The sequence below is a fragment of the Chlorocebus sabaeus genome, chromosome 25 (assembly GCF_047675955.1).
Source record: "Chlorocebus sabaeus isolate Y175 chromosome 25, mChlSab1.0.hap1, whole genome shotgun sequence".
Taxonomy (NCBI): domain Eukaryota; kingdom Metazoa; phylum Chordata; class Mammalia; order Primates; family Cercopithecidae; genus Chlorocebus; species Chlorocebus sabaeus.
In genome coordinates, this window is record NC_132928.1 from 85,691,370 (window position 1) to 85,710,591 (window position 19,222).

At 37.9% G+C, this 19,222-nt stretch overlaps 1 protein-coding gene across 1 annotated transcript; it reads right to left on the bottom strand.

The window, feature by feature from the left end:
- Positions 1-870: 870 nt before the first annotated feature.
- On the bottom strand, positions 871-8,867 carry OR13G1 (olfactory receptor family 13 subfamily G member 1). The gene is made up of 2 exons (XM_007990079.3): positions 8,768-8,867; positions 871-2,432 (listed from the first exon to the last, which is right to left on the bottom strand). Exon 2 carries the CDS (start codon positions 2,192-2,194, stop codon positions 1,271-1,273), a length of 924 nt encoding a protein of 307 aa, XP_007988270.3. The 5' UTR covers positions 2,195-2,432; positions 8,768-8,867; the 3' UTR covers positions 871-1,270.
- Positions 8,868-19,222: the final 10,355 nt, after the last annotated feature.

The following is a 19,222-nucleotide window of genomic DNA, read 5'->3' on the forward strand; positions in this document are numbered from 1 at the left end:
GATCTCTTGAATTTATATCTCCTAACTATAACTTAGTATCCTTTGACAAACCTTTTGCTATTCTCTCCTTTCCCCTATTCACCTTTCCTTCTGGAAACCACTTTTCTACTCTCTACTTCTATGAGATCAATTTTTAGAAATTCCACATTTTAATGAGATCATTCAGTGTTTGTGTTTTGTGCCTAGCTTATTTCACTTAACATAATGTCTTCTGTAGCACATTCATGTAGTTCTTAATGAAATAATTTTATTCTTTGTATGGCTAAAGAGTATTCCATTGTGTATATATATCACATTTTCTTTATCAATTCATCTGCTGGTGGACACTGAAGTTGATTCCATATCTTGACTATTGTGAATATGGTTCCGATAAACATGGGAGTGCAGATAGCTCTTCAACATATCAGTTTTATTTTCTTTGAATATCTACCCAGTAGTGGAATTGGTGGATCATATGGGAGTTCTATTTTTAATTTTTTGAGAAACCTTCATACTGTTTTTTAAAGTGGCTGTACGAATTTACATTTCCACCAACAATGTGTATGGGTTCCCTTTTCTCCACCTCCTCTCCAGCACTTGTTATTCTGGATATTAGCCCTTTGTCAAATGGATAGATTGCAAAAATTTTCTCCCATTCTGCAGGTTGCCTGTTCAGTCTGATGATAGTTTCTTTTGCAGTGCAGAAGTTCTTTAGTTTAATGAGATCCCATTTGTCAATTTTGGCTTTTGTTGCCATTGCTTTTGGTGTTTTAGTCATGAAGTCTTTTTAATTATAGCCATTGTAACTAAATTGAGGTGATATCTCACTGTGGTTTTGTTTTTCATTTCCCAGAACATTAGTGTTGTTGATCTTTTCTTTTTTTTACATACCACTACTTTTCTCCAGCTCACATTCATATACCGACAAATAAATGGCACAAAATACACAAAATGTTTTGTGATATTTGCATGTATGATGTGCACATGCACTTATAGGTAAATATTTGTGTATATGCATATGTAAGTATTAGAAGTTATGTACATATTTTTGGAAAATATTGGAATATATATTATGATATATATTTATGTGAGGGTATTGTGCATATTGCTTTGTGAATATTCTTCACATAAAGAGTACAGAATTTTGGAGACAATGAGACTGCTAGGAAGAAGGCAGGAATAAGAGAGAAAGGAAAATTTGGAATGGAGGTAACTATGAAAAATCAGTAAAATCTGAGATGCTCTAGAAGATGGTTCTAGAGTAGAGAGGTGATGTTCCATGTGGAAACTACTAGTGTTTCAGAAATGCAAACACCTTCCTAATTCCTTCCTGCATCTCCCTATTCTGGAAGCTGTACACCATTGGGTTTAATGTGGGAGTCACAAGAGTATAGAGTGCAGCTACCACCTTGTCTCTTTCAAATGTATAGCTGGAAGCAGGGCGGATATAGGTGTAGATTACAGGAGAATGGTAAAGGGCCACCACTGTGAGATGGGATGACCATGTTGAGAAGGCCTTCCTCTTGCCTTCCACTGTGCAGATACGGAGAATAGCAACAATGATAAAACCACAGGAGATGCAGGTAAGAATAAAGTCCCCTATGGCCAGGGTAATATCAGCAACATACACCATCACCTCATTGATTCTTACAGGGCTACAGGACAAAGCCAGCAATGGGGGTATCTCACAGAAGAAGTGGCCAATGGTGTTTGGTCCACAGAAAGTCAACCTCATGATGAGAGCTGTGTGCACCCAGGAATTGGTGACTGCAATAGCCATGACCATGCTGAGCAAGGCTACACACATACGGTGGTTCATAATAGTACTGTAATGAAGAGGGAAACAAATGGCCACATAGCGGTCATAGGCCATGGTGGTGAAGAGAACCATCTCAGCTCCCAGAGACCATGTGAAGAAGAAGAGCTGGGACATGCAGCCTGCATATGAAATGGTGTTTTCTGATGTTAGCGTGGTCCCCAGCATCTTTGGTATGATGCTTGTTGTACAGATGATGTCCACAACAGCCAGTGTCAGAAGGAAAATATACATGGGCGTATGCAAGGTGTTGTTAGAGATTATGGCAATGATAATGAGCATGTTGCCGAGAAAAGCCACAAGATAGATAATGAGAAAAAAGAGGAAGATAATTCCCTGGAGTTCAGGCTTTTTGGTGAGGCCCAGAATAATGAACTCAGTTACCACGCTGTGATTCATCCTGCTTGGGTGATTGAATGGCAGTAATTGCACAGAATAAACAACTGAACATTGAAAGAATCTGTGTGTTGTTAGGAGCTAACATGAGGAGTGTGTGTACTTAGGGACTTAATTCTTGATTGGACACAACTTTGCAGCAGGAATTCCCATATGATGGAGTTCTGTATTCCAGGCAGTATCCTCTGTTTCCCAGACTAATCCCATTCTCTGCTGTATGTTCCTCCACGGATGACTCAAACTGAAGCCAGCGGTTGAGAAGAAAAATATTTTTAAAATGCCTTCAAATATTTTGATATCATTTTCACTTAAAATTTGTCTAAATACACACACATATATATATATACACACACACATATGTATATATTCTGGATATACATATATATCCAATGGAACTATAATACAAATTGTTACATACCTCAATAATTCAGTTAATTGCATGGTACGTTTAGGTGTCCTTGAGATATATATGAGTGAAGATACTTGAAATAATACAAGCTGACAGGGCTAATTATAGTGGGGATATTTCAGATGAAAAATGCCCAACCTAGTATTTTGAGACTGTATATTCATGGGAACATTGACTAACGTATCACAGTCCAAATACTAAACAATTAAACCAAATGTCTGTATTAGTAGTTTTTCATCAGTTTGAGAAGCACATTGCCAAAATTCACTGGACCAGCTGTTTTACTGTTATATAATGGCAAGGTAATTGGATTTAAAAATATAAAATGTAGGGTTGTGTCTTCATTTCATTATAGCTATAGATTGGCCATTTAAGCTCTGTAAGATTTGGATTTATTATTTCTAAACATCAAATACATTGACATAAATATCACATGTTAGAGAGACAGAGCCATGATTTCTAAAGGATGCCCAAGGATAAGTGGCAACTGGAGTTTTCTGGAAAATAATTTCTAGGACACAAGAAAAATCTGTGTCTTATGTTATTTTCCCCCAAAACTTCTATAGCATTCTGTTTTCTGGTTTCTTTTACTTTCTTTTCTAAAAAGATGAGGGTCTCACTCTTGCCCAGGCTGGTCTCAAACTCCAGGCCTCAAGAGATCCTCTTGCTTTGACCTCCCAAACTGCAGGGATTACAGGCATGAGCCACTGCAACTGGTTGCTGTCCATTTTCTTTTATGCTTGTTTATTTTGGTACATTTGTATGCACAGACAGTTACATGAACTCATGGCTTTTAGAGCTATTATGATTAGATGAATCTAGTGAAAGTATTCAAAGTAGTTGTGAATTTAGTCATAAATTTACGTTTATCAATGTGCTTTAAGTTTTCAGAGATCATGTTGTACCTCTGATATCTAAACGGAGACATAAATAAAAAGCATGTTTTGAGTGTGGGCCCACAAATCTAGTCTGTTTTGCTCTCTCGTGCCTTGTAGCCTCAATAATTTGTTAAACAAATTTTAGCTACTGATAAATTCATCTTTAACTCTTTAAACTGGAAGACAAAAATAGGGCTTTTGTCTAATCCATAATCCATTTCAGAATCTCTAGCTTTAGTATTAACTTACCCATACTGAAGGAATGTTACAGCCACCATTATTTGGGTCTTTGACATGTGACAGGCTCTATGTTAGGTACTCTGTGGAGATGATATAATTTTGTCCTCACAAGCACATTGAGTGTTTAATATTTTTATCTTTATATAATTGATAAGCAAACAACATGTGGGAGTGGAAATAATAGCAGGTAGATTATGTGTCCCATAAGTGCCAGGATTAACTCCTAGATCATCTGACTCCAAAAAGTTTGCTATGAACCTATCTGCTATATACTTTCAAGCAAAACACAAAATAATATGGCAAATATGCACAAAAACTAAAAATTATCAGAGAGATCTGAAAGAATATGGATTTTTATTTTGAATAAGAGATGATTTGGAAGAGGAAAATATAGACAGAGTTGATTCTTAAAATTTCATTCAAATAGAATATTTGAAAGATCTGATACTGAAGTGATATTAACTAATTTAAAAAATGCTATGTGTTGAGTATGTTTTCAAATATTAAGAGGTTCTGGTCTGGTCATTTCATCTTAATGATAAATCTGATATCAAACCTTCCTGAGATAAATTTATAAGATAACAGACCCCTTTCAGCCTTTTGGTGATCTTAATCACCAAAAACACGCACTCAAATATAAACTGAGCTTTCATTGTTGGAGAAAAAAGCTTTGTTTTTGTTTTTTGTTTTTTTTTCTTGGAGAACTGTTACTTATTAATGTAAGTATTGCTATTTATCAATGTTATTTATCCACGTAACTATTACTGATCAAATTTCCTGAAGCAGGGTATGAAGAAGGAGATCCCAGTGTCAAGTACACAAAGGCAAGTTTCACAAAATTTTTGCAGTTCACAGAAGATAGAAAAGTGCACCCCTGTTCCACCATCTCTAAGTTAAGAGCAAAGGTGAGGGAACCTGAGGATTCTGTTTCTCTTATCTTCTTGTAATGTCCTCACCACCTTCACTGGAGTTATGACATTGGTTTGCTTGACTTTGTTCTCAGTGTGGGTTCCTTGGTTTGGGTGGTGGTTGGGTGTGAAGGGGGCTGAACCTGGAATGACACGATGACACAGTTCACTGTGAGGAGGGGGTATCTACTGACTATGTTCAGGATGTCCTGTTCAAAACGGAAGGTCACAGACAGGGTCTGTGTTCAGGATGTCCAACATTGGCTTAAGGTGGAGATATGTACTGTTTTCTATCCATGGGTGTCCAAACAGTGGTCAGTAGTTTCTCTTGAAATCCTGCAATTGATGTTAGTCTGACTTGGATACTACTGTAGGCTCCAAAAATGCCACAGTATCCTGAAGAAGAGGGCCTGCATCAGCAGGAAAGTGTCTTTCTCCAGAATCAGAAAGTCTATTTCTATTTGTTGCAAATCAAAAGCCATTTACTCCTGTCCGTGTCCCTCCCTGGTCATCTCCTCTGAAATTATCAATTTAGCTTTAGTAAATATGTTTAATCTAGCTTAGATTTTCTATTGATCAAAATCTGGAGGCAAGAAAAATCGGTGAAATTTAGTTTGAATCATTTAAGACATATGGCCTAATCTTGACCCTGTCTGTGACCTTCCGTTTTTAACAGACATTCTTCAAGCCTCAGTCCGTCCCCATTGGTTAAATGGGGATAACAGCAGTAAACTCACTGAGGTTCTTTGAGGATTAAATAATGAATGTGAATCTTTAGCCCTATTCTGAGGACTTACTGAGCTATCAATCAAAGGCAAAAATAATTATTATTTAGACTTCCAAATATATAATTTTGAAAAATCATGTTTTAGTATATGAGTATTCAGTCATTAATAATGAGGCAGTTTTTTACTATTTAATGGAATAAATTTCCAGAAATATATTTGAAAAGATTGAATAAATATGATAATAATTTAAGAATAACCAGATTGGGTTAGGGCAATAAAAGATAATTCAATTAATTCTATAATAATTACAATAAAGGTGACTTTATTCATTAAATATTTAAAGGCCATAGTTTATGCTAATCATTATGCTATTAGATTATGACAATGCAGAAAATGTAATATACATTCTTAGTTATTTCAGCATCAGTGATGAAACAATGAACAATAAACTAATATGCTTTGAGACCATGAGAAAATGATTAGTGGTATAAAACAATTTTATATAGTAACACAGCACACTTACTTTGGTCTTGGATAAAGTAATGAAAAGACTAACCAAAAACATGAGTGTGATATTTGAAACCCTAGCACCCGTGATTTTTATTGCTTATTTAGTCAATATTGCTTTATATTTACCATTTATATTGTTCTTCTTTCTCCTGCATATCTTCCCTTCTATGGGACCATTTTTATTCTCATGAATCACTCTGCTTGTAGTCCACATGAATGTGGTATTGTCTCCAAAAGTAAGCAGGTTTGAGGAGTGTGAGTGGAAAAGGAAGAGGTAAGACAAGATAAATTCCAATAAAACTGGCCTGGTATGTGGTTCACACCTGTAGTCCCAGCCCTTTGGCAGGCTGGGGTGGGCAGATGGCTTGAGTCCAGGAGTTTGAAACCAGCCTGGGTAACATAGTGAGACCTCATTTCTACAAAAAATACAAAAATTAGGCAGCTCGTAATCCCAGCTACTCGGGACGCTGAGGCAGGAGAATCGCTGGAGCCTGGGAGGCGGAGGTTGCAGTGAGCTGAGATTGTGCCACTGCACTGCAGTCTGGATGACAGAGCCAGACCCTGTGTTAATGAAATAAAAATAAAAATAAGAAAAGATAGGACTACTTGAGATTATTATATTCAAAGGTAAGGAATTATTTTGTTGTTAAGGAGTTGATAAGGGAGAAATTGTAGATTTGTGAGAGAGGAAGTAGTATGTGACATACCCCAGTTTTAGAAAGCCAGCCCTGAAGGCATCATAGAGGATGAACTCAGAGGGAGACATTATTTGTCTGTCTTAAACTGAGACTCTGTTTACAGGCACCAACTGGTTTGTAGAACATTATCAATTTAAGTTTAACAATAGGATTTATCTATAATAATTAATTGCCAGAATAAAATAAAAGGGATATAAAATATAAAACTACATACGGAAAAAATTTAGACCATTTTGTTTGGCAGGATGCAGTGCACTGCCAAATAAACACTGGCAACCTTTTCCTGGAAGGAGCGAATTAAGGTCACATTCTGTTTACTTACTCTAGAACACCAAACATTTACTAATAGTTCACAGTGATGCTTGATTTATGTGCCATTCACCATGCTATTTTGCTTAATCATGAGAATAAGTTTAAGAATTAATAGGGCCGGGCACAGTGACTCACGCCTGTAATCCCAGCACTGTGGGAGGCCAAGATGGGTGGATCACCTGAGGTTGCTGACACCCCCATCTCTACTAAACATACAAAATTAGCCAGACAGAGGTGGCACATGCCTGTAATCACAGCTACTCGAGAGGCTGAGGCAGGAGGATTGCTTGAACCTGGAAGGCGGAGGTTGCAGTGAGCCGAGATCGTGCCGTTGCACTCCAACCTGGGCAACAGGAGTGCAACTCTGTCTCAAAAAAAAAAAAAAAAAAAAAGAATTAGTAATATTTATGTCACTATTTTACATGTGAAGTAGTTGGTGAAGTTTGGTAGTTATCAAACGTGCTCATTGTCACACAGTCAGACACTGGCGACATGGAAATCTGAATCCAGGGAGTCTAACGACAAAATTCACTTGTGTTGCATTTTATAAGCCAATGTTATACCTATGTCAACTCCAAGAGCACAATTTATTCTTCTGTATCAATTACATTATTATCATCATCTCTGTTTTCAAGTATTTTCATCTTCATTGTCATAATAAACAGTATTGGCACACGTTTAAAGGGGCCTATGTTGTCTAAGGCAAGATGCTAAGAACTCACCACAGCAGCCACTGTGCTCTGTGGGGACAGAGTGATACAAATTACCTAGTACTCGCATATTCCTGAATGATTTCTGTCAGACAGTTTCATTCTAGGCAACTTTCTATTAGGTAAGGCTACATCAGAGGTGATTCCAGTTCAGCATCCTTTAAGGAGAATGTTACATTCTCTTCAGCTTAGCTTCACTGCTGAAGTACTAGAAAAGAAGTGAAAGTAGCTACTTCTTAATTTTCGAGGTTTTCAAGTGATCAGAGGGTAGGAAAGGAAGATCAGTGTACAGGAAGTATAATAAATGATAAAAAGAGAAAAGGTGGTAGAGATTAAGGAGAGTCAATACCTGCATACAAATCATGGCCCTACCCTACAAAGAATAATCAATCACTTGGTTAGCCAGGGATTGTCCAAGTTTTGCCACTGAAAGACCCACATCCTAAGAGACTTGTCAGTCTCAGGCAACTGGGAAAGTTGGTCACGCTAGGACATTCGAAGCCAATACAATTCCTGTCTGAAAGCATTTTATTCTCTATGTTTGGGAAGACATAATTTTTCAAATTTACATTGTTTTCTAATCTTTGGAAGAGATCTTTTTTTAAAAAAATTGAACTCTGAACGTACCACTCACCATTATACAGAGTCTGTCACAGATTCTTATATATGGTAGGTAGAATATGAACACTAAATGAGTAGATGAAACCCTTGTAAGGCTCTATTTTTGAGAGGTGTTTTAAATAGCTTAGAGCATCCTGATACAATGAGAAGTTTTGCAAGCTAATTCTTAAACCATTTAGCAAAGTCTTTATGATAATTAAAGAAAGGACATATTCTAAAACAATTTCTCACATGTGTTAAGCATTCCCGTAACTTGGTACAGCATTTTAACCTAAATTTAGTTGACTTTCTTCTAAACTCCAACTTTTGCATGTTTGATATGAAAGGAAAAATTTTGAAAGGCAGGCAGGCAATATAAATACCTGCATCATCAGTATTTTGATACATTGATAGCATAAAATCCCCTGTTTTGAATTAAAGTACAATCCATGGATGGATTTTTGTGTGTCTGTGTGCTATGGCTAAAAAGGAATTAAATGTTACCTGGCTCAAAAATATCCCTACTCAGGCCATGATTTTATGGTAAACTTAAGAATTAGACAGTCTGCCCACAAATACTTACTGTAGTTTTTTGCAGATTATTGTCATGTTCAAATGGTGACCTATATTAAATCACTGGAAAAAACTAAAAGTACAATAGCTCTTGCCAGTTTGCTATCAAAGTAGCTCTTTCATGCTTGCTTCAGTATTGGTTTATTTATACTTAAGATCAATGAAAAGCAGGGTTCCTGACTCAAGGACAAGGGGCCCCAGGGAAGAGCATCTTGAACTGATCTGCTGTTAGTTACATTAAAATGTATCCCAGGGGGACAGTTTTAAAAACCCTGAACTAATTACTAATTATGATGTTTAATCACTTGGCGTTGTGTGTCAGCCTTTTTCTATGAAGACCAAAAGGTGTCCCGAGATAATGTCTTCATGGAGTAGGAAACCTGAATAATGAGACACAATGGAAATGCTGGTAGGACATTTAAAGAATAAATGGATGGACGTTGCTATAAAAGCAATTACATCTGCTTGGGAGATCTTCTCTGAATATAAATTTAGACAGTGTTAAAAGAAAAACCTTAGACAAGTTAAATTTAACAGAGTTTAATTGAGCAGAGAAAATAAAAAATATTTATGAACCAGATAACATTCAGGGCCAAAAGTAGTGCAGAGAGCTTCATCCCACAAGGTGTGCAGGCAATATTTATAGCTGGAGAAATGCAAATGACACGCAGAAATAACCTGATTGACCAGAGTTCTGTGTTTGCCTTATTTGGATGTTTTGGCAGGTTTTGGCCTACAGTTGGCTGAAGGTTAGGCTGCTGTGATTCGCTGAGACTTTGCTACTTGTTATAATATATGCTCTGAAGTTAGGTTGCAGGTTGTTTACACATTAAGTTAGGTTACAGTTCACCATGTACACAGGCAGATTTAAGACAAACAGTTCAGTTTAATAAAAGGAAGAGTGGTAGGAAATGAATTCCAAGATGAAGGTTAAAGCAAAGTTTGTAGTTCATTTAGTCCTGTACTCTGTGCGGGATTGGAGGATCTTACAAATAAACTGTGGAATACAATTTGGATTTCATTTGTGTAATGCAACACACAAACCCTTCAGCTAAATTTCTTTCTGAATTGTTTGAAAAACTGTTCTGTACATCCTTTTGGTGTTTATGCATACCCAAACACAAATGCAACTCATCTGTGTGATGTACTCGTAATGAAATAACATTGTCTCTATCCCTCCTGCTGAATAGCCTCATAGTTTGAAATGTTCATTAGAATTCAAACACCCATTTACATGTTTACCATATATTTCTTTCTCCTATTTGTTTATCTTAAAGAAAAGTTACGTGGGTAAATATCAGATCATTTTAACACCTTTTAAAGCTTCCAGACAGTGATCTAAATGCTTATTTCACATTTATTATAAGCATAGTATTACTAAATATTAGTCAAGTATATCAAACTATCAATATGAGAGCAAGTAAGGGGCAGAAATTATATGTAGTCATCATCACATGGCCAAATAGAAATTAAATCATTTGCCTTTAAAGAGTGTTTGCTGTTGAGCCAGTTGACATAGTTTATCTTGCTTTAGTAATTTTTTTTTACAGGTAAAATTACCTACTCATTTCCACAATGATAAAACATTATCGTTTTATCACTTGGAACAAGTACATTAAAATAATATAGAACAGTTCAAGATGTGATGACTGGACAATGAACCAGAATAACCTTGAATTAAATGTATTTGTAAATGGGTGGAGAGGAGGTATTTGGTGAAAAAAAAAAAAGCTAAAATACTTGAACCAATTAAGTCCCTTGGCTCCAAACCCATCCCTATGCACTCAGATCTTGGATGCTGGATTGGGTGAACCCTGCAACCACACTGCTGTTAGCGTGTTGGCACCACATGAACTCTGCCAGTAGGGGACAATAGAGGTAAACTATAAGATTAGAGGAGAAAAAACAGGTCCCTTCTCTGCTTGCTTCTCCTGGTCTTTTTGGTGAAGTTCTAGCACTTCCAGTATTTTGACTTTTGATTTTAAATACCCCAGGATGATTTGAATTGGCCTCATTCTTCTCTTCAGTCTGTCAAATTAAGTCATGTATCATTAGAAGCAATACTGTTGGGGGGCGGAGCAAGATGGCTGAATAGGAACAGCTCCAGTCTCCAACTCCCAGCGCGAGCAACACAGAAGACCGGTGATTTCTGCATTTTCAACTGAGGTACTGGGTTCGTCTCACTGGGGAGTGCCAGACGATCGGTGCTAGTCAGCTGCTGCAGCCCCACCAGCGAGAGCTGAAGCAGGGCGAGGCATTGCCTCACCTGGAAAGCGCAAGGGGGAAGGGAATCCCTTTTCCTAGCCAGGGGAACTGAGACACACAACACCTGGAAAATCGGGTAACTCCCACCCCAATACTGCGCTTTAAGCAAACAGGCACACCAGGCGATCATATCCCACACCTGGCCGGGAGGGTCCCACACCCACGGAGCCTCCCTCATTGCTAGCACAGCAGTCTGTGATCTACCGGCAAGGCAGCAGCGAGGCTGGGGGAGGGGCGCCCGCCATTGCTGAGGCTTAAGTAGGTAAACAAAGCTGCTGGGAAGCTCGAACTGGGTGGAGCTCACAGCAGCTCAAGGAAACCTGCCTGTCTCTGTAGACTCCACCTCTGGGGACAGGGCACAGTAAACAATAACAAACGAAGCAGAAACCTCTGCAGACGCAAACGACTCTGTCTGACAGCTTTGAAGAGAGCAGTGGATCTCCCAACACGGAGGTTGAGATCTGAGAAGGGACAGACTCCCTACTCAAGTGGGTCCCTGACCCCTGAGTAGCCTAACTGGGAGACATCCCCCACTAGGGGCAGTCTGACATCCCACACCTCACAGGGTGGAGTACACCCCTGAGAGGAAGCTTCCAAAGCAAGAATCAGACAGGTACACTCGCTGTTCAGAAATATTCTATCTTCTGCAGCCTCTGCTGCTGATACCCAGGCAAACAGGGTCTGGAGTGGACCTCAAGCAATCTCCAACAGACCTACAGCTGAGGGTCCTGACTGTTAGAAGGAAAACTATCAAACAGGAAGGACACCTACACCAAAACCCCATCAGTACATCACCATCATCAAAGACCAGAGGCAGATAAAACCACAAAGATGGGGAAAAAGCAGGGCAGAAAAGCTGGAAATTCAAAAAATAAGAGCGCATGTCCCCTGGCAAAGGAGCACAGCTCATCGCCAGCAATGGATCAAAGCTGGACGGAGAATGACTTCGACGAGATGAGAGAAGAAGGCTTCAGTCCATCAAATTTCTCAGAGCTAAAGGAGGAATTCCATACCCAGCGCAAAGAAACTAAAAATCTTGAAAAAAAAGTGGAAGAATTGATGGTTAGAGTAATTAATGCAGAGAAGGTCATAAACGAAATGAAAGAGACGAAAACCATGACACGAGAAATACGTGACAAATGCACAAGCTGCAGTAACTGACTCAATCAACTGGAAGAAAGAATGTCAGCGATTGAGGATCAAATGAATGAAATGAAGCGAGAAGAGAAACCAAAAGAAAAAAGAAGAAAAAGAAATGAACAAAGCCTGCAAGAAGTATGGGATTATGTAAAAAGACCAAATCTACGTCTGATTGGGGTGCCTGAAAGTGAGGGGGAAAATGGAACCAAGTTGGAAAACACTCTTCAGGATATCATCCAGGAGAACTTCCCCAACCTAGTAGGGCAGGCCAACATTCAAATCCAGGAAATACAGAGAACGCCACAAAGATACTCCTCGAGAAGAGCAACTCCAAGACACATAATTGCCAGATTCACCAAAGTTGAAATGAAGGAAAAAATCTTAAGGGCAGCCAGAGAGAAAGGTCGGGTTACCCAGAAAGGGAAGCCCATCAGACTAACAGCAGATCTCTCGGCAGAAACTCTTCAAGCCAGAAGAGAGTGGGGGCCAATATTCAACATTCTTAAAGAAAAGAATTTTAAACCCAGAATTTTATATCCAGCCAAACTAAGTTTCATAAGTGAAGGAGAAATAAAATCCTTTACAGATAAGCAAATGCTTAGAGATTTTGTCACCACTAGGCCTGCCTTACAAGAGACCCTGAAGGAAGCACTAAGCATGGAAAGGAACAACCGGTACCAGCCATTGCAAAAACATGCCAAAATGTAAAGACCATTGAGGCTAGGAAGAAACTGCATCAACTAACGAGCAAAATAACCAGTTAATATCATAATGGCAGGATCAAGTTCACACATAACAATCTTAACCTTAAATGTAAATGGACTAAATGCTCCAATTAAAAGACACAGACTGGCAAACTGAGTAAAGAGTCAAGACCCATCAGTCTGCTGTATTCAGGAGACCCATCTCACACGCAGAGACATACATAGGCTCAAAATAAAGGGATGGAGGAAGATTTACCAAGCAAATGGAGAACACAAAAAAGCGGGGGTTGCAATACTAGTCTCTGATAAAACAGACTTTAAACCATCAAAGATCAAAAGAGACAAAGAAGGCCATTACATAATGGTAAAGGGATCAATTCAACAGGAAGAGCTAACTATCCTAAATATATATGCACCCAATACAGGAGCACCCAGATTCATAAAGCAAGTCCTTAGAGACTTACAAAGAGACTTAGACTCCCATACAATAATAATGGGAGACTTCAACACTCCACTGTCAACATTAGACAGATCAACGAGACAGAAAGTTAACAAGGATATCCAGGAATTGAACTCATCTCTGCAGCAAGCAGACCTAATAGACATCTATAGAACTCTCCACCCCAAATCAACAGAATATACATTCTTCTCAGCACCACATCGTACTTACTCCAAAATTGACCACGTAATTGGAAGTAAAGCACTCCTCAGCAAATGTACAAGAACAGAAATTATAACAAACTGTCTTTCAGACCACAGTGCAATCAAACTAGAACTCAGGACTAAGAAACTCAATCAAAACCGCTCAACTACATGGAAACTGAACAACCGGCTCCTGAATGACTACTGGGTACATAACGAAATGAAGGCAGAAATAAAGATGTTCTTTGAAACCAATGAGAACAAAGATACAACATACCAGAATCTCTGGGACACATTTAAAGCAGTGTGTAGAGGGAAATTTATAGCACTAAATGCACACAAGAGAAAGCTGGAAAGATCTAAAATTGACACTCTAACATCACAATTAAAAGAACTAGAGAAGCAAGAGCAAACACATTCGAAAGCTAGCAGAAGGCAAGAAATAACTAAGATCAGAGCAGAACTGAAGGAGATAGAGCCACAAAAAACCCTCCAAAAAATCAATGAATCCAGGAGTTGGTTTTTTGAAAAGATCAACAAAATTGACAGACCACTAGCAAGACTAATAAAGAGGAAAAGAGAGAAGAATCAAATAGACGCAATAAAAAATGATAAAGGGGATATCACCACCGACCCCACAGAAATACAAACTACCATCAGAGAATACTATAAACACCTCTATGCAAATAAACTGGAAAATCTAGAAGAAATGGATAATTTCCTGGACACTTACACTCTTCCAAGACTAACCCAGGAAGAAGTTGAATCCCTGAATAGACCAATAGAAGGCTCTGAAATTGAGGCAATAATTAATAGCCTCCCAACCAAAAAAAGTCCAGGACCAGATGGATTCACAGCTGAATTTTACCAGAGGTACAAGGAGGAGTTGGTACCATTCCTTCTGAAACTATTCCAATCAATAGAAAAAGAGGGAATCCTCCCTAACTCATTTTATGAGGCCAACATCATCCTGATACCAAAGCCTGGCAGAGACACAACAAAAAAAGAGAATTTTAGACCAATATCCCTGATGAACATCGATGCAAAAATCCTCAATAAAATACTGGCAAACCGGATTCAGCAACACATCAAAAAGGTTATCCACCATGATCAAGTGGGCTTCATCCCTGGGATGCAAGGCTGGTTCAACATTCGCAAATCAATAAACATAATCCAACATATAAACAGAACCAAAGACAAGAACCACATCATTATCTCAATAGATGCAGAAAAGGCTTTTGACAAAATTCAACAGCCCTTCATGCTAAAAACGCTCAATAAATTCGGTATTGATGGAACGTACCTCAAAATAATAAGAGCTATTTATGACAAACCCACAGCCAATATCATACTGAATGGGCAAAAACTGGAAAAATTCCCTTTGAAAACTGGCACAAGACAGGGATGCCCTCTCTCACCACTCCTATTCAACATAGTGTTGGAAGTTCTGGCTAGGGCAATCAGGCAAGAGAAAGAAATCAAGGGGATTCAGTTAGGAAAAGAAGAAGTCAAATTGTCCCTGTTTGCAGATGACATGATTGTATATTTAGAGAACCCCATTGTCTCAGCCCAAAATCTCCTTAAGCTGATAAGCAACTTCAGCAAAGTCTCAGGATACAAAATTAATGTGCAAAAATCACAAGCATTCTTATACACCAGTAACAGACAAACAGAGAGCCAAATCAGGAATGAATTTACATTCACAATTGCTTCAAAGAGAATAAAATACCTAGGAATCCAACTTACAAGGGATGTAAAGGACCTCTTCAAGGAGAACTACAAACCACTGCTCAGTGAAATCAAAGAGGACACAAACAAATGGAAGAACATACCATGCTCATGGATAGGAAGAATCAATATCGTGAAAATGGCCATACTGCCCAAGGTAATTTATAGATTCAATGCCATCCCCATCAAGCTACCAATGAGCTTCTTCACAGAATTGGAAAAAACTGCTTTAAAGTTCATATGGAACCAAAAAAGAGGCCGCATCTCCAAGACAATCCTAAGTCAAAAGAACAAAGCTGGAGGCATCACGCTACCTGACTTCAAACTATACTACAAGGCTACAGTAACCAAAACAGCATGGTACTGGTATGAAAACAGAGATATAGACCAATGGAACAGAACAGAGTCCTCAGAAATAATACCACACATCTACAGCCATCTGATCTTTGACAAACCTGAGAGAAACAAGAAATGGGGAAAGGATTCCCTATTTAATAAATGCTGCTGGGAAAATTGGCTAGCCATAAGTAGAAAGCTGAAACTGGATCCTTTCCTTACTCCTTATATGAAAATTAATTCAAGATGGATTAGAGACTTAAATGTTAGACCTAATACCATAAAAATCCTAGAGGAAAACCTAGGTAGTACCATTCAGGACATAGGCATGGGCAAAGACTTCATGTCTAAAACACCAAAAGCAACGGCAGCAAAAGCCAAAATTGACAAATGGGATCTCATTAAACTAAAGAGCTTCTGCACAGCAAAATAAACTACCATCAGAGTGAACAGGCAACCTACAGAATGGGAGAAAATTTTTGCAATCTACTCATCTGACAAAGGGCTAATATCCAGAACCTACAAAGAACTCAAACAAATTTACAAGAAAAAAACAAAGAACCCCATCAAAAAGTGGGCAAAGGATATGAACAGACATTTCTCAAAAGAAGACATTCATACAGCCAACAGACACATGAAAAAAAGCTCATCATCACTGGCCATCAGAGAAATGCAAATCAAAACCACAATGAGATACCATCTCACACCAGTTAGAATGGCGATCATTAAAAAGTCAGGAAACAACAGGTGCTGGAGAGGATGTGGAGAAATAGGAACACTTTTACACTGTTGGTGGGATTGTAAACTAGTTCAACCATTATGGAAAACAGTATGGCGATTCCTCAAGGATCTAGAACTAGATGTACGATATGACCCAGCCATCCCATTACTGGGTATATACCCAAAGGATTATAAATTATGCTGCTATAAAGACACATGCACACGTATGTTTATTGCAGCACTATTCACAATAGCAAAGACTTGGAATCAACCCAAATGTCCATCAGTGACAGATTGGATTAAGAAAATGTGGCACGCCGGGCGCGGTGGCTCAAGCCTGTAATCCCAGCACTTTGGGAGGCCGAGGCGGGCGGATCACGAGGTCAGGAGATCGAGGCCATCCTGGCTAACACGGTGAAACCCCGTCTCTACTAAAAAATACAAAAAAATTAGCTCGGCGAGGTGGTGGGCGCCTGTAGTCCCAGTTACTCGGGAGGCTGAGGCAGGAGAATGGCGTAAACCCGGGAGACGGAGCTTGCAGTGAGCCGAGATCCAGCCACCGCACTCCAGCCTGGGCGACAGAGCCAGACTCCGTCTCAAAAAAAAAAAAAAAAAAAAAGAAAAGAAAATGTGGCACATATACACCATGGAATACTATGCAGCCATAAAAAAGGATGAGTTTGTGTCCTTTGTAGGGACATGGATGCAGCTGGAAACCATCATTCTTAGCAAACTATCACAAGAACAGAAAACCAAACACCGCATGTTCTCACTCATAGGTGGGAACTGAACAATGAGATCACTTGGACTCGGGAAGGGGAACATCACACACGGGGGCCTATCATGGGGATGGGGGAGGGGGGAGGGATTGCACTGGGAGTTATACCTGATGTAAATGACGAGTTGATGGGTGCAGCACACCAACATGGCACAAGTATACGTATGTAACAAACCTGCACGTTATGCACTTGTACCCTACAACTTAAAGTATAATAATAATAAATAAATTAAAAAAAAAAAAAAAAGAAGCAATACTGTTGTATGTGCCAGAGAACTGGTTTTATGATTTATTTGTAGTGGAAGGGCTGTCTTGCCAGTATCAAAGGTTATGCTTCAGAAAAGTTGCTTGCCTTATTAGCTATGTATTCTAATAGGATACAACTATACCAACTTTCTTTTGTTTAATTTTTCATGGTGTATCTTTTTCCATCTTTATTTTGGGTCTTTTCTTTGTATTCATTTGAAAATATGTAAGTGTAATACAGTTTTGTTTTTTAACAAAATCAGTCAGTCTTAGTAGTTTAATTTCAGCAGTTTATTTGCATTTAATTTAATTTCGACACATTTGTGTTTGCTTTATGAATATATTATTATTTGGCTCATCTATGTTCTTTTTTTACTTCTCCCTGTTTTATTTTACTTTATTTTATTCCACATTTCCATCTATGAGGTGAGTAGTCATGCATTTCTACACTGACTTGAGTGTTTATGCATTTTTTACTTATTACAGTCAAGTAGAAATTACTTATTTTACCACTTTCTAGAGACACTGTGCTTTTAGAACACTAATTACTTTAGTCCCTTCTTTGTATTGTTTTTATAATGGATTATAATTAAACACATATCTCAAACCTCACCACCCATAACTGTTATTGTTTAATCTTTGCAGGTGCTCCTATATTGCTTTTTCCATTGTTCTTCCACTCTCCTGCCCATTTTTCCCATTTGGGCCATTTTCTTCTGCCTGCATAACTCTTCTTTTAATGCAAACCTACAGGTTTGCTGACAAGAAATTCTCTCATTCTTTTATGTATTACAATTTTTGGTTGATATTAGTTTTGGAAATTATGTTTTCTGGGTATATGGTTTTATGTTGACTAATTTTATTTAGCACATTAAAGATATATCTAAATTGTCTTACAGCATTCACGGTTTATGTTGAAAAGTCAACTGTCAATAGTATTGTTGCTTATTTGAACAAAATGTCTTCTTTTCCCCTTATTGCTGCCATTTAAGCTTATCTTTAGTTTTTAGCAATTTTAGTGTGATGTCTCTAGGATATGATTTAACTTATCTTTATCTTGCTTGAAGCTTGCCAATAATATTTATCTGTGGGTATCATTATTTATGCTGCTTCTGCCCCCCTTTTTAAATCTGTGTTCCTCCCAGGATTAAAATAACATGCATGCTAGAACTTTTCACTATGGTTTTTATCTAATATGTTGTACTTTCCAATTATGTTTCTTTTCTTTACTTTAAATATTTTTTATTAACTCAGATTCAAGTAAGTAATCAGATCTGTTAGATCTAACATGCTGTCAATCTCAAACTATTAGCTGTTAACTTCAGGTAGAGTATTTCATGCTTTTATAATTCTATATTAATTTTAGACATATACTTCTAGAACTTCTTTTTTTTTCTATCTGTGTCTTTTTATCTGTCATCTCTATTTTCATATATTCTCTTCAACATATTAATAATAACTATATTATTTTGTTTGTTATTGAATCATCAAACTTTTATTAAATAAAATTTACTGTATTGTAAAAAGGGAATTTGGGGTAGTTTATTCAATGGCACAGTTATACAAGGTAGCTGTGGTCTGATCTCTAGATCTTCTTTTGTTTTTTTTTTCCATTTTTCAAATTTTCTTTGCCTATTTCCCAATCTCTTATCCCCTGAACACACACACACACACACACACACACACACACACACACACACCCCTACACACATTGTGTCCCTTTATAGGGACACATTTACAATAGTCACTTACTATGCAAGTTTACAAGTTTATGGCTGGGAGGGCACTGAAGAACTAATGCTTTCGTATATCTTTAGTGGTCTTTTTTCCACATTTTTCAAGAACACAAGACATTGCTGTTAACTATAGTCACCATTTTCTACAATATATTTCTTTAATTCTTTCC